General features: G+C 36.3%; 1 protein-coding gene across 1 annotated transcript; it reads left to right on the forward strand.

The window, feature by feature from the left end:
- The first annotated feature begins 4,942 nt into the window (after positions 1–4,942).
- On the forward strand, positions 4,943–8,402 carry LOC136262833 (polyubiquitin-B-like). The gene is made up of 2 exons (XM_066057248.1): positions 4,943–5,300; positions 7,804–8,402. Exons 1-2 carry the CDS (start codon positions 5,001–5,003, stop codon positions 8,233–8,235), a joined length of 732 nt encoding a protein of 243 aa, XP_065913320.1. The 5' UTR covers positions 4,943–5,000; the 3' UTR covers positions 8,236–8,402.
- The last annotated feature ends 6,385 nt before the right edge of the window (positions 8,403–14,787 follow it).

The following is a 14,787-nucleotide window of genomic DNA, read 5'->3' on the forward strand; positions in this document are numbered from 1 at the left end:
GGTGGTTTCTTTATAGCTGAACTCTCTACAAGGTGACTTCTTCTAGCTGATCTCTCTACAGGGTGATTTGTTTGTAGCTGAACTCTCTACAAGGTAACCTCTTCTAGCTGATCTCTTTACAGGGTGAATTGTTTGTAGTTGAACGATCTACAAGGTAACTTCTTCTAACTGATCTCTCTACAGGGTGATTTGTTTGTAGCTGAACTCTCTACAAGGAAACATCTTTTAACTGAGCTCTGTACAGGGTGAATTATTTGTAGCTGAACTATCTACAAGGTAACTTCTTCTAGCTGATCTCTCTACAGGGTGATTTGTTTGTAGCTGAATTCTGTATAGGTGATTTGTTTGCAGCTGAGCTCTTTACAGAATAGTTTCTTTGTAGCTGAACTCTCTACAAGGTAACTTCTTCTAGCTGATGTATCTACAGGGTCACTAGTTTGTAGCTGAATTCTCTACATGGTGGTTTCTTTGTAACTGAACTATCTACAAGGTGACATCTTCTAGCTGATCTTTTAACAGGGTGATTTGTTTGTAACTGAACTCTCTACAAGAAAACTTCTTCTAACTGATGTCTGAACAGGGTGAATTGTTTGTAGCTGAACTCTCTACAGGGTGATTTGTTTGTAGCTGATCTCTATACAGGTTACTTATTTCTAACTGATCTCTTTAATTCTGTTCAGGGTGACTGCTCTATTAGGATGACTGCTCTATTAGAGTATCTTGATCTCGCACTTGCTACACCAAGTTGGATTTCGTGTTATAACTCCGTGGTTTTAAGTCTGATTCTTCTACACCATTGAAGATCCTTTCTAAGATGATTACTCCATCTGTACAGTGAATTTCAAAGCATAACCCCAAGCGGTTTATCTGGTAGGCGTGGCAAGTATTCGTTATTTATTAGCTAATCTCGGTTGCGTAATTGTTACACACTGTTGGTTTTGTTGTTGTATCTTCCTGGTTTTTAGCTCGATTTCTTTCAAACCACAAAAGGTTTGAGGTTCAATAGTTAACCTATTCACCCACCGATTTTCAGCTTCTTCCCATACGCGGTTTACCCTGTAGGCGTGACAACATATTGGTGTTATTTTTCGTGCATAATCGCTCATAACTCTTTGTCTATTTATGGTATTCCAGCCAAAGTTGGTACCGAGATGCGCCTTTATACTCCCCCTTCTGTGTGCCAAATTTCAAGGCAATCGGATACCGCGTTCGAATTTTATAGCAGTTTTTGTAAGTGTGCGAAAAGAGGAAGAAAAATAAGAAGAAAAAAAAAAAACGAAGAAACTACTGTAAGCCAATTTTTGAAGTCGAATATCTCAGGAATGTCTAAAGCGATTTCGCTCAAATTTGGAATGTGGAGTACTGAAGGTGGAGGGAATGTACACAGCAACATTCGTCTTGTTTCATCAAGGCAGCACATAGCTACGGAGGTGCGCAAATTGCGTTTTCTTTCTTCCTGTCAATATACTCACGGGGTTGCGCGCCGGCTTCTTGGGCCGCACGACACACTACCGTGTGCCTTGATGTATGTGACCAGGCCTCCTGCAAAAATAGAGGGCATGTGGGCACAAACTACATCCCATCACATATCATGTGATATCTCAGTACTGGGATGGAATATTTTCAGTCTGTAGCTTGTATTGTAAAGCCAACTAAATGTGTAATAATTGCTGAAAATATCATAGCCACAGAGTCATGGAATACAAAGTTATCACACATAAAAGTTTGAAAAAGTAGACAATTTTTAAGTGCCCACATGAAACTTGAAACTGCAGCATGCAACACTAATGTGGCAAAGGTTCAAGTAGATACTGTACATTTATAGTATAAAGTTGGAAAGGATATATTACTGGTTTTGTCACACCGGATCGCAAATACAGCCAGTATGCTTGCCAATACTTACTTCTAGGATTTGCAGAGGCATCAGGAATTTAGGAGGTATATAGGGGAGATACATCACCAATTTTATGTAAAGTACCTGGGATAACCTACTGTATCTTGGTAGCTACTGTATAACCCTGTGTCAGAGTGCCATTGATTTGTTGCTTTCGGGTAAATTGAACATTAGGAAAAGTGATAGCATTCTGATAGTTGTATGTGTGTGTGTGTGTGTGTGTGCCATTTTGAACTTAAAAAGTTATTGAAAATTAAACTAACTTTGGAGTTTTGATGAGTGGTAGGATACATGATGCATACTTCATTGATCTAAAAGTTTGAGATTACGTATAAGTGGAATATCAGGAAGTTCAAAGTCAAGATTGAATCTGAGAGTTTATAAATGTTGGAATTATGACGACAGTGCATGTATGAAGCTTTATATATGGGGTTACTGTAAGTTGTTATTTTTCTAAAAACATGCTTGTGTACATGTACTACTCTAAAATAGTAGGTATAATACCATACCTGTTTCACTGCCCATGCAAAAGTCTCAATAGTAACAGTGAAATTTATCCTGTATTTCACTGGTAGCAGTGAAAAAGTTGTAATTGCAATTTCATTGGCTAGAATTTATGTTAACAATGTAGTGCCAATTAGTGTTTACGCATGTTTAGTACATAGTGACAAATTGTGTACATAGCAACGCTAATGCACAGCATGTGTATATGCAGTGAGTATGGTATTAACTGGGAATAGCATGGGTATAGCAGTGAAATTTGGGATAAATACCACGAGTGTTGTATTGGAAATGGGGATAAATTTCACTCGGCTTTGCCTCGTGGTATTTATCCAAAATTTCACTGCTACCCATGCTATTACTAGTACGAATGTGATGAATGATATAGTCTAGAATAGCAACCACTATATATTAGAAACCTATTTAAACATGAAACTTCAATATCAATGTAAATACATGCGATCAACTGACATTATGGACAAAAGATGGTATAGTGGAATGTATGTGAGTAAGAGTATTCCTTGTGAGAATTAACAGTTATAGTTAATTTTTTAGCACTGCATGGGATTCTGAGCATAAATTTATTAGCGTAATAGTCTCATGTATACCTACAGCACAACTTTTTTTTGTTTAAACTGTTAAATTTGAGAACATAATTTAATTTAGATGGTTGTGTGTGCCATACTTGATGTTCCTTAGAAAGCACTTAAAAACAAGTTGAGCTCTGATTCTGAGAGTTTGTTCTGTTCTCTGTTTATGCGCAATTATGAAATCAGGCATGCCACTCTTTCAATTCCTTTGTGTCCAAAGCAAAAACATGAAAACAATCTAACAAGCTGTTATTCCCAGCTTTAGGAGTGGGAATATCTCAGCATATTTAGGGTGTAGGAATTCTCCTCTGAATTAGGCAGCAATTTTGAAACATGCAGTAGTTTATGTACATGGCACATTAGCATGGCATACTGTCCGCATACAGCTGTTACATAATATTATTGTGAGTTTATATACCAAAAGAGTGCTACTGGTATCTCATTTGCATTGTACATAGATTGCCTGATATGCAGTGGTGTGCACTAAATTACTATCAGCTATCCTTCTGCATTAGCCATTCACTGAGTTTTGAAATACAGAAACACAAGTTTTATTATCCAACTAGGACCTACAAGAACGTTACTAAAAGCCTGTTCAACTTATTATACTATCTGACATTATTTTCAACACATCCAGGTAACAAAATAGCCTTCATTGTGCATTCAATCAGTAGTACATAATATGTATGATTTTCTATTAATGATAGATCATACACATATACGTATCTACAGTAAGTGTGGATGTACGTATATTGTATAATGTATCATCCTCTATTGTGTTTGTCAAGTACAGTATTGTTGATTTCTGTGGTTGTGATCTAACCACTTTGTAAGCCACGTGTGGGCAGTGCACACCATTAGCTAACCACACTATAAAAATAGTCCCTTCTGTCATGAGAAAGGGAATTAAAAGTTTACACAGAACATCACAAAAATAAAATTTTATTAAGACGCCTACTATGATATTAATATAATCGAAATGTTAAAGTATTAATTTTATATTTAGTATAGCCACCTTGCAACTTATAATTTATATGTGCTAAATGATTTATTTTACAATAGAGTAGCTATGCGTAGCTTCATGTATAGAGATATTGAAGTGCAATTGCTGTTGCATAGGAAAAACACACATAAATCCTGTATAAATTTCACCAAAGTCATATAGTCATTAGCTTATAGGAAACTATTATAGTGCATGTATAAGTTACAATCACAAATTACAATATTTATTAATTCTGAATAGTGATACTTGTAAAATACAATATGTATGAAGAAGATACTGCTAGTTCTTTAAAAGCATAACCATCAGTTTGAACATTGCCAACTGTATACACACCTGGCAGTTTGACACCAACAAAAAGGTTACAATTGTACATCAGGACTCACATGTAACCACTCATGATTTATATAAAAACAACAACAACAGTAAAAAGAAACAGTAAAACAGAGGTTATAGCTATTGGAACTATATAGCTAGCTACAGAAATTGTGGGATGCACTTTAAGCCAGGTATATAGTAATGTTCCAGTGATTAAGGATAATCACAGGCTTCATACATATCCACCATACTGGATATCTTGTATTGTAAGCAGATTTTTGCTCTACGAAAACCAGCTATCCAGAATTCTGACTTGCAATTCGCAGTTTCCTTCCTGTGTGGATGATGTTTACTAATCAAATCAAGCATACATCAAACGTAGCGCAATCAAGTACAATTGTCTGTAAAAGTTCATCCAGTGCATGAAAGTGTAGTAGGACTCATACGGTCATTGAACTCCTGATATCGATATTAACTACGTTCGATACCTTAATAAACATACATGTACGTAGCTATGGATCCTGTACGTGTTTGGGAATATATATTCATACTACAAAAGCGTAAAACACTTCACAGGAGGAATCCCATTATGATACTCACAAGCACTGACGAAAATTGATAGCCACTCCCTGACGATCACGTGACTACGTTTAACGGTTTGTGTATCCTAAAGGAAAGTGTCGTTTCTGAACGAAAAATGATTCAACTATTTGTTAAAAGTCTCACTGGTAAAACCATCACTCTTCGGATGAATTCCAATGATACTGTCGTTGACGTGAAAGCTAAACTGGAAAAGAAGGAGAGTATCCCGCCTGTTGAACAACAACTAATTTTCCAAGGACAACAACTGGACGATGACCACACGTTGGATGATTACGCCATTTCAAACAATTCTACCCTTCACCTGGTGCTACGCCTAAGAGGAGGCATGAAAATTTTTATAAAAATCCTTAGCACTGAACCAGATGGTTGGAGTGGAAAGGTCGTGACCTTAGAGGTTGCGAGGGGTCCGTAACGCAGTACTTAGATTTGAGATTTGAGAAATCTTAAGAAAGATTCAAGATTTTGACTGAGATTTGAAAAGATTTTACAAGATTTTAAGATTTCAGTTAAGATTTTAAATACTATGTTGTAGTGCTGTGGAGCCGTATTCTGTGCCTGGTATGAGTCGAGGTACGAGTCTACTGAAGAGGCTACTCTTTAGCTATTGCAATACTGCATACTACCAGCAATAGCGCTTAGTATATGTGGCTAATTTGCCTAGTTAAATTGGCGGCTTTGCCCGCTGACACGTAGCAAGTTAGCCTATAGCTAATGGAACTGTTCCCAATGCATCTATACAATTACCTCACATAGTAAGTAATCATGACTAAGAGCTAGCTCTCCTTGTAGTGATCTCAGTAGTGATGAAAAAATTCCTAGATCTTGAGTTGTACATACTTCATTTGTACTGAGCAACCAAGATAGTGACATAGCAAACTACTTCAGTGCTGGTCACTGTAGCTAAAGCATTCAATCAAATCAAATATCCCTGCATGCGCACATAAGCTTAGTAAATCTCACACTAGAGTTGGCAAAGCTTAATTATACTATTATTAACTACTACTTTGCCCTAGATTTTCATGCCGCACATGTATAGCTGTATTATAGTGTTGTATGCATCAAATAATATGTCTAAAATCATCATGTTTTGCCATGTCCATGCAAGTTGTGTACATTTTAGCTATATCATTATTTAGACATCTCTTGCAATTGCTGACAGTTGGACTGCATAATTGTCTCGATAATTGTGTACAGGAACTTCAGCATATCAATGGTGTAGTTGACTTCAGCAAATGTGATATCAAAGATACCACACAATTAGATTTTACACATAGATTCCACACTTATATATAATATAACTTATAGTGCAACTGTCTTTGAGACTGTCTACCTGAGTTAGCAAAGTGATATGGACATTGACCCATTGAGATATAAATTATTAGCTAGCATGCTTGTTAAAGTTTGTGCGTGTATTGTAAATTGTATGTATATACATATGTACATAAACTCAGCTAAGCGAAGGTATCAGATGCGTTCATGCATTTCAAGGTATCAGGTATCAGATGCGTTCATGCGTTCAGCACAAGTATATCAACTTCCAAACTGGTAGTGGATAGTTCCTGAGGTTGCTGCTCCATCTCCTGTTATCTTTCACTAAACAATAATAGATGAGATAGTAATTTAATCTGCTCGAATCTGTTCAGCTAAGAGTATGATATCATTTGGACACCTTACTTACTGGCATGGTAGAGTTAAGCTTACACATTACATAGTGCATGTTGCTACATAGCTAATTATAATTGGACTAAGCTTTCATACCTGAGCTTAATGTTGTGGGATGCTGGCACAAGATACCAGTGCAGGAATATTCAAAAGCATGCAAATTCTTTGTAACCAAAACCTTAAGATTTCAGAGACTCCAGCCAGCCGTGTTGTGACTTGATCCACAGCCACATGCAATCAAGACATGTGCCTATGGTTATGGAGCCATAGCAGGGATTATTAGTCTTCTCTGTATTCTTCTTGCCAGCATGTCTCTGACTCCCTATACTGACAAAGGCTTTCAGTAGCCTTCACAGCTGAGGTCCCATATGAGTGGGATAACAAATTAAACTACATAGCAAATATCACTACTCGTATCACTAAAAGCAGGGGTCCCACATGTGTAGCTAAACTTTTCATTTGTCGCATGAATGTTGGCTAGTCTATATCGAGGTCTATACTATATCTAGAATATAGAGATTGAGATGTGTTGATTATAATTACTGCATGATGATTTTCAAGAATGTGAATATTGACGAGACGTGCTAGCTACTCCTGATTTAGCTAAAGAGCTCACTAAAGAGATGTAGCTGTTAGCTATTGGAGTTTTATCTTGGCTATTATGTCAGGAGTAATATGAATCCGTACATGCACCATGCTCACTCTTTTCACAGGTGTGAATTCAGTATGTAGACTCACCTAACAAAGATCCGAGTCAGGGTCACTAACTAGCTTGTCCCAACGAGTTCGTCAAGTAGCTAAAGGCGTTGCGAAGAAGAAACAACCTCTGGAACAACTGCATGGCTATATCTCTGGCAATATACGTAGACTGCAAGAACCCAATAATCGCACAGTACACGTGGACGAACAGGCCTAGATGCAAGACAGCCGCAAGAATACGTGTTAACAAGCAAGAGCTTGAGTAAAATATCCAAACGTTTACTGAAATTTACTAACAAGAAGATTAAGATTTGATTGTGGTAGTCTCAGATTCAAAGATTTCAGCGAGATTTTAAAGATTGTAAAAGATTGTCACGAAGGTTAGGAAGATTTTAAAGATTCCATGGATTTTAATGGATTTTGCAGATTTCACAGAGATTCAGAGATTTGAGAAGATTCTTGAAGATTGCATGGGGATTCCAAGAGATTTGAATCTCGGATAAGTTAGATTTAAAGCGTGGCGGACCCCTTGAGAGGTTGTACCGATTGATACTGTTGAAAACATCAAATCTGCAATTTTTGATAAAACTGGTATATCAATTGCTTGTCAGGTGCTGGTTACTGGGGACAATGAAATGGAGGACCGTCACACACTAAGTGACTATGGAATTTGCCGTGAGTCTACTTTGACATTGCACAATAAAGGTAATATACAAATATTTGTCAAAACCCTGGATGGTAAAACAATAACACTCAAGGTCCCATATGGTGAAAAGGTAATAAATGTTAAGGAAACAATACAAAAGAAAGAAGGCATTGCAAAAGATGAGCAGCGACTGATTTTTGGGGGTAAGCAGCTAGAAGATAGTAACAGATTAAATGACTACAATATTCAGAATATGTCAACCCTACATCTTGTAATTCGTCTAAGAGGTGGATTAATTATAACTGCTCCTTGCACTTATTGAATTATTGTATAGCACATACTGTATCAACTATGCTTGGAACAAGTCGATGTTATATGCACAGTAGCTCCTGATCTAACTCACCTCTTTTAAGCTACAGTAGTATAGATTTTACATTGAGAGAATATCATCTATACTTTTATTATTAGATATATTTATTTCAGTCACGAGTATTGTGTATAGCACATTTTGGTGTATACGCCTAGTGTACGTTATATGTTCGGTACACAACAGTGCAGTCAAGGTACTATAGTACATTTACTTTGCAGTCAGCACTGGTTTTCTAAATTCCAAGTATAACCAATATAATTTTATGCTAAGAAATCAGATTTATTAATACATTTTGTATTATAGCTGCAGCAGTTCAATTATCCATTGGACATCAACATTCAAAATAATAACTGTCATCAATACTGACAATGATTTACTATGTATCTCACTAGAGCTCTGAAAGAGGCTACTAAAAACCTCTTCATGTAACAGCACTTTGGTGAACTAATTTCAGCTATTTAAGTGGATAAGATTCAGATACAACTAAGTTTGTTGAAAGCCACTGGAAAGCCATATTGAAACCACATATTGAAATAGAAATTAGCTGAAACTATCAAGAAGTAGTGGTTACATTATGGGGTGCTGTCAGGTTGAATTAATTGGAGAGACTCAGAGAGTTTTCTGACAAAGTCACATAATTTCAGCAAAAGTTGCATAATTATAATTTTACTAGTAAATTTCACAGTGTTTTCTCAATAGGTCTGATGTATCTACCATTGGAAATGTAACAAGGCAGCCAACATTTTTTTTATAATGAATAACCACTTAACACCTATACTTTAAATGTAGCTACAGAATGTGTATACTGTAGCTATGGTTCCTATAACTGATAAAACTAAAACTGTTTTCCCCTGATTAAAGCAGTTGGAAAATATATTACTAAATGCATGTACTTACCTCAGACCAATCTAACATAATTCCTTTCTGTATAGGTATGTACATGTAGTCATTCAACAAACTGCTGAATGGCATCATTGTTCCCTGATATCAATGGTGGACCCGGCATTTAGGGCAAATGCCCCACCCCTTTCTCCTTGTGGAAGAGCCATACCTATTTTGATTGAAATACTAAACCTTATATAAAGCCAAAAATCAATTTATAACATGCTTATTTTTTTTGCAAACTGACTCATCTGAAACCAAAATAAAAACAAGCTGTCAAGCAAACCGTCACTCAATCAACGTACTAAATTAACTAACCACCTTTAAACAGAATTGTTATTTCTGGTATTCAAGACATTCATATAGCCTTGCAAATGGTTTTTTAAAGACTTCACACTATCAGTGAAGCCCAACATGACAAAAATCAAAAGTGAGACTCTTCGATTAAAAGTTAACAAGATAATCTGTTCTTCCCACCTTCAACTTAGCCTGTTTGTGCCCCTACCCTTGCCAGCTCCTGCATGGATCCGCCCCTGGATATGGTGATACTGCACGTGTTACAGTAGCTACACAACTACGTATACTGTACAGTATGCTATATGTAGATTATGTACTTCATGGGTATATGTATATATATATATAGAGAGAGAGAGATAGATAGATAGATAGATAGATAGATAGATAGATAGATAGATAGATAGATAGATAGATAGATAGATAGATAGATAGATAGATACAGTGTGCTGTATAATGTATCAAGAGTTACCATAGCAACTTTACCTTTGTGGTGGAACCAGCACTAACCACACAGTAACCACGTGTAGGTAGTGTATACCATACACTAAACCATGCACTACATAAAAATAGTCCCTTTATTGTGCTTAAACACTGTTTAGCAGACCACAATAAAATCTTATTTGAGACACCCACAATTGGAATCGCATACCTAACAAGCACAAAACTGCACCTGCTGCAACCACTTAGACCATTTATCACAGTACATATAATAGCCAAAAAAGAGGAATTGGAACTCTACTTTGGAAATTGTGGGATTTCTAAGAAATACTGCTGTTCTATGTATAATAAATCCAAACAAGGCCTAATGCATGGTATCAGGTTAATCGAGGAATGATCTTAATGATTTGTATGATTCATCCATTGACTTCATGACTACTGATTTGCTATAACTTCAACGGTGTTATGCATATGATCCATATAAACTTGCACTGCAATTACTAAGAAATACATAGGCAATGGAATTGGGACACACACTTTCTCAATTGTCAGCACTTGAAACAAAGGGAGTGACATATTAATAGAGCAGTCAACCTTTCTATAATTATAATGGAGAAGTCACATCTAGCTATATCTTTTAAAACTGCAAGTAACTACTTAATTTACTTGTAACAGCATAGTGAAAAATTATAGCCTAAATTACTATCTCTGATCTAAAGGGGGCATGCAGCATCATGCCAGAATTATAACATTCATGTTTGTTGTGCATGTACATACGTACTGTGCTTCAAACTCCACTGTGAAGCTTTCATTGTCACAGCTTCACCCCCTCTCCTCCTTCTCCGACCCATTCCACTTCCCCCCTCAGGTAACAGTGTACTTACATAATTCTTATGACATGTACAGTACATATTAATACTGCATACATCCTATAAAATAAATTACATATATTTTATGTATACTGCACTTGTTACTAAACATGTGCATATAATAATTATGTTGTATGTAATATTAAAGTATGTATACAATCATGCACAGCTACTACTACACCTTCACCTGTGTTTGAGTACAAAATCAACACCATGTACGTATATTAGTTGGCTGGTTATACGTATAATACTATATTTATGGTCAAAATTGCATGGTAGGTTAACATCATAGTAAGGCTCATGTGTTTTGGATGGTATAACTACAACATTGTCTACATCTACGTTACAAGTGGGAGGGTTTAGTATAGCTGTGACACCATTACTTCTGACAATTCCTTTGCCATTTGCCATTACTGTTACAGTTGGTTTGCAATCAGAGTTCTCCTCCTCCTTTGGATGATTGCATGACATTCCAGCTTGTATAAATTCTACTTTGTCTCTGGAGTAAGAGAAGTGTAGCTTATCATAAGTAGCTCATTTGCCATTACTGTTACAGTTGGTTTGCAATCAGAGTTCTCCTCCTCCTTTGGATGATTGCATGACATTCCAGCTTGTATAAATTCTACTTTGTCTCTGGAGTAAGAGAAGTGTAGCTTATCATAAGTAGCTGGTGGTGATGTCATTGGTCCACTCTCTGATGATGTACAGAGATAAACGCTACTTGCTCTTGAGTCCATGTGAGGTATGTATGTTTTGCACATCTTCCTATTCTATATACACCTAGACACACCACATGTACTCAACAAACTTTGCGATGCAAACAGCTTTATAGTTCTGAAATGCACAGTAACCATTATACATGTACATGCATATAAATTTTAACACAGCAATAAGTGTAGCATCAGTCTGGGATCCATACTAACAAAATGACATCTTATCCCTATAAAAAGTCCAACGTAGAGCTGCTTGGTGGGCACTGTCTGACTATAATAGACATATTGTAGCAGTGAAACTGATATGCTAGAGAATTTGGATTGGCCGTCACTTGACTTTAAGTGAAGAATTTGTCGACTACAAACATTTTATAAAGGGATCAACAACTTATCAGGATTATCCATTCCACCATATTTCTTGTCAACTCAATGATCCACCAGACACCACCGCATTCACCACTTTATCCAACCAAGTAAATGGTCCAGATATTACCAGCATTCTTTTTTTCCAAGATCAATCAAAGATTGGAACAGCTTGCCAGTATCTGCCATAGAATCAGAAACCATAGATACTTTTACTAATTACTTATTATCTATCTAATTGTTTGCTGTATATTCTATGTGTATGTGTGATATCTTTGGGGTGTTGATCGCCCCCTGGGAACATCAGCAATTGCCATCTGCCCAGTAACAATAATGAATAAATAAATAAAATGTGTATCTGTAGCTCCAATAGACTACCCAAAGAATCGAAATGGTCAGAATTACTGAAGTACAGTAATCACTATAATAACTATATAGTCCTGTTGGAATAAATGGCATTAAAGTGGTTGTTTTATTGCTTCCAGCATGAGACATTTCTGTGATTTCTGAGCAGTCAGGGTTGCATATAGTAAAGATAATACCTACATCAATTTCATTTTTACCAAGACTCTTCTGCTATACCCAAAATTTAGCACAAAATCAGCCATTGGTCCAGTTAATTGTAATCATGTCTTGTAAAATCAGCAGCTGAGCATACATGCATGCGACTATTTTTTCTAACTCTCATTGCTGACTGTAAATTTGTTTCCAACCATGTACCCATGTCTTTTACATTCATAGACAGAAGTGGGTGAATATGCTATAATAGCTGCCTCATGAGACTGCAAATTACCAAAAGACTACAGTTTGCTAAATGGCTGAGTTGGTAGCTTGCTACATATTATACCCCCCCCTCCCCCCCCCCCCCCCAAATCCGCTCCTGCAGTAATGGGAGTAGGTTGAGTTTAATAAGGCGAGTTTTATAATCAGAAACATAATCATTGAGAATGTATTTGGTAGCTCGGTACTGTATTCTTTCAAGAGCAAAGATATCTTGGATAAGGTAGGGATGCCGCGATGTGGAACAATACACTAGCTGGGACCTTACTAGTGCTATGTACAGAGTTCTTTTGGTTGTAATTCTAGTAGAATGGGAGCTTTGGATGATGATTCGTCCTTCTGGGTGACTCTGTGACTTCTGTAGGCCTGCGTCAAATATGCCAGCATAATGCTAGCATATTACAGTAGGTGAATACTTCAACTATGGAGCTTAATTCCATAAAACTAGATCGATACTCCTTAATAGAGCAGTCAGTGAGAACTGCAAACTGTAATACTATATTACAGAGTACTCAGATGCATTATACATAGCTCCTTAGGTGGATACTCTCTAATAGAACAGTCACTGTGTCCTGAAATACTCTAATAGAGCATTCACTGATTAAAATGTTCCAAGATAATTGAAGAAATGGCCTATAGACTATATGCTGTCAGGCTTCTGTGACTTCTGTCAGGATCTGCATGGAGTTTCAGACCTGTATGAAAGCACGACATGAGTAACTAACACCCAAACAGACCAAGAAAGCTGCTGCTGACTGTGTTATAAATGTATTTCCATTCTACACTGTTACTTTATCTTCTTGCTAGTGAATGGTAGCCAAAAATAGACCTAGAATGATAAATGACTGCAAGGCTGATGACCAAGTAGAGTACCCACTAGCTAGCTGATAACTCTTCACGTTAGTGCCTTAACATACTTGGAGTTCTCTTTACTCTCCATGAGTTGCTGTTACTCTGCTAGTAATCCAACCTTCCCTTGCAGAGTAAAATGTTTTACTTCCCAGCGTAGTGGTAACTCCCCACTTTTCAGGGTTTACATGTGATGATCATTTGATTTCACAACTTGAATGCTTATGTTTTGGAGTATAATAATATTCATTTTGCATTTTGCCACTGCAGTTTACAGTATATCATTTCTTTTCAATTTGCTAGTTTGTACGTCATGTCATGTAAGCAATTACAGGGGTATTGCTATTGTTGAATTCTCATCAAACTAATTTTACTTTTAAAACTTCCATAAATTTAAAGTGATCCAAATTTCAAAATATTTTTAAATTTATTTAGCATAATTCTAGTTACTATGTGACAGTAGGAAATGGTGTACAATTTGCAAAACAAATTTTCAACTTGGTGTGTGACCCCTTTATAAAATTTGCAAAGCCAAGTACAAATTGATGAAAGCTATCCCACAAGTGGTTTTTGTATTATTTTAAATAAAATATGATATGTACCCTGCCTAACCCACGATTTATTGCAAACATTGTCCTGCTGGGAGAAGAGACTAAAAACTGTGCATGAAATCAAAATTCTTCCATGATATATACATTATATTTTGTAGTTTTGAGAAAGTATGTACATTTGATAACAGTAGGAGTACTGTACAGTATCTTCCAAGTTAAAATGCAGTTAACGTTGCAAGTGTAATCTAAATCCTCTAATCAACAGTAAAACTCCAATATGTAGGACATATGTAGATTACAACAAATCAGTGTGCAAGATGCATCAGTTAGTGTTGGATTTTGACTGCAAAATGAAAAAAAATGCTTCTTTTCATTGTTTCTTGGTGAACATATGTTAATGCATGCGCATTTAACAGTTGGTGTTTTAACATGAGAATAATTCTGACATCAATATAATATTCAAACAGTGATCACATTACTGAAAATTCCACAACAGCCATACTGGATTATGGTATGGCAATATATTGTAGAAGCACATGTTGCTGTCAGACCTTCAGTGCTGGTCACTGTAAAGCGCTATATAATAATAATAATAAGTAATGTTTAATTTAATTGTCATAAAGGTTAGTCCATGTTAAAATCTACTAACAGGTACAACAAAAAGTGGCACCTTCCTATTTTGAATGGAAAGCCTAACTTACAACTGCTTGTCTTGAAAGTATAGATAACATCATTGCAGCAATACCTTAGTTGTCATTTTAA

Source organism: Dysidea avara, chromosome 1 (assembly GCF_963678975.1).
Source record: "Dysidea avara chromosome 1, odDysAvar1.4, whole genome shotgun sequence".
NCBI classification, from domain to species: domain Eukaryota; kingdom Metazoa; phylum Porifera; class Demospongiae; order Dictyoceratida; family Dysideidae; genus Dysidea; species Dysidea avara.

What these genes read in the sequence shown, in the direction of transcription:
- LOC136262833 (XM_066057248.1), top strand. Translation starts at nt 5,001, where the DNA reads ATGATTCAACTATTTGTTAAAAGTCTCACTGGTAAAACCATCACTCTT. An exon ending in GAAAGGTCGTGACCTTAGAG is followed by an intron (nt 5,301 to 7,803) that starts GTTGCGAGGGGT and finishes ACCCCTTGAGAG; the next exon opens with GTTGTACCGATTGATACTGT.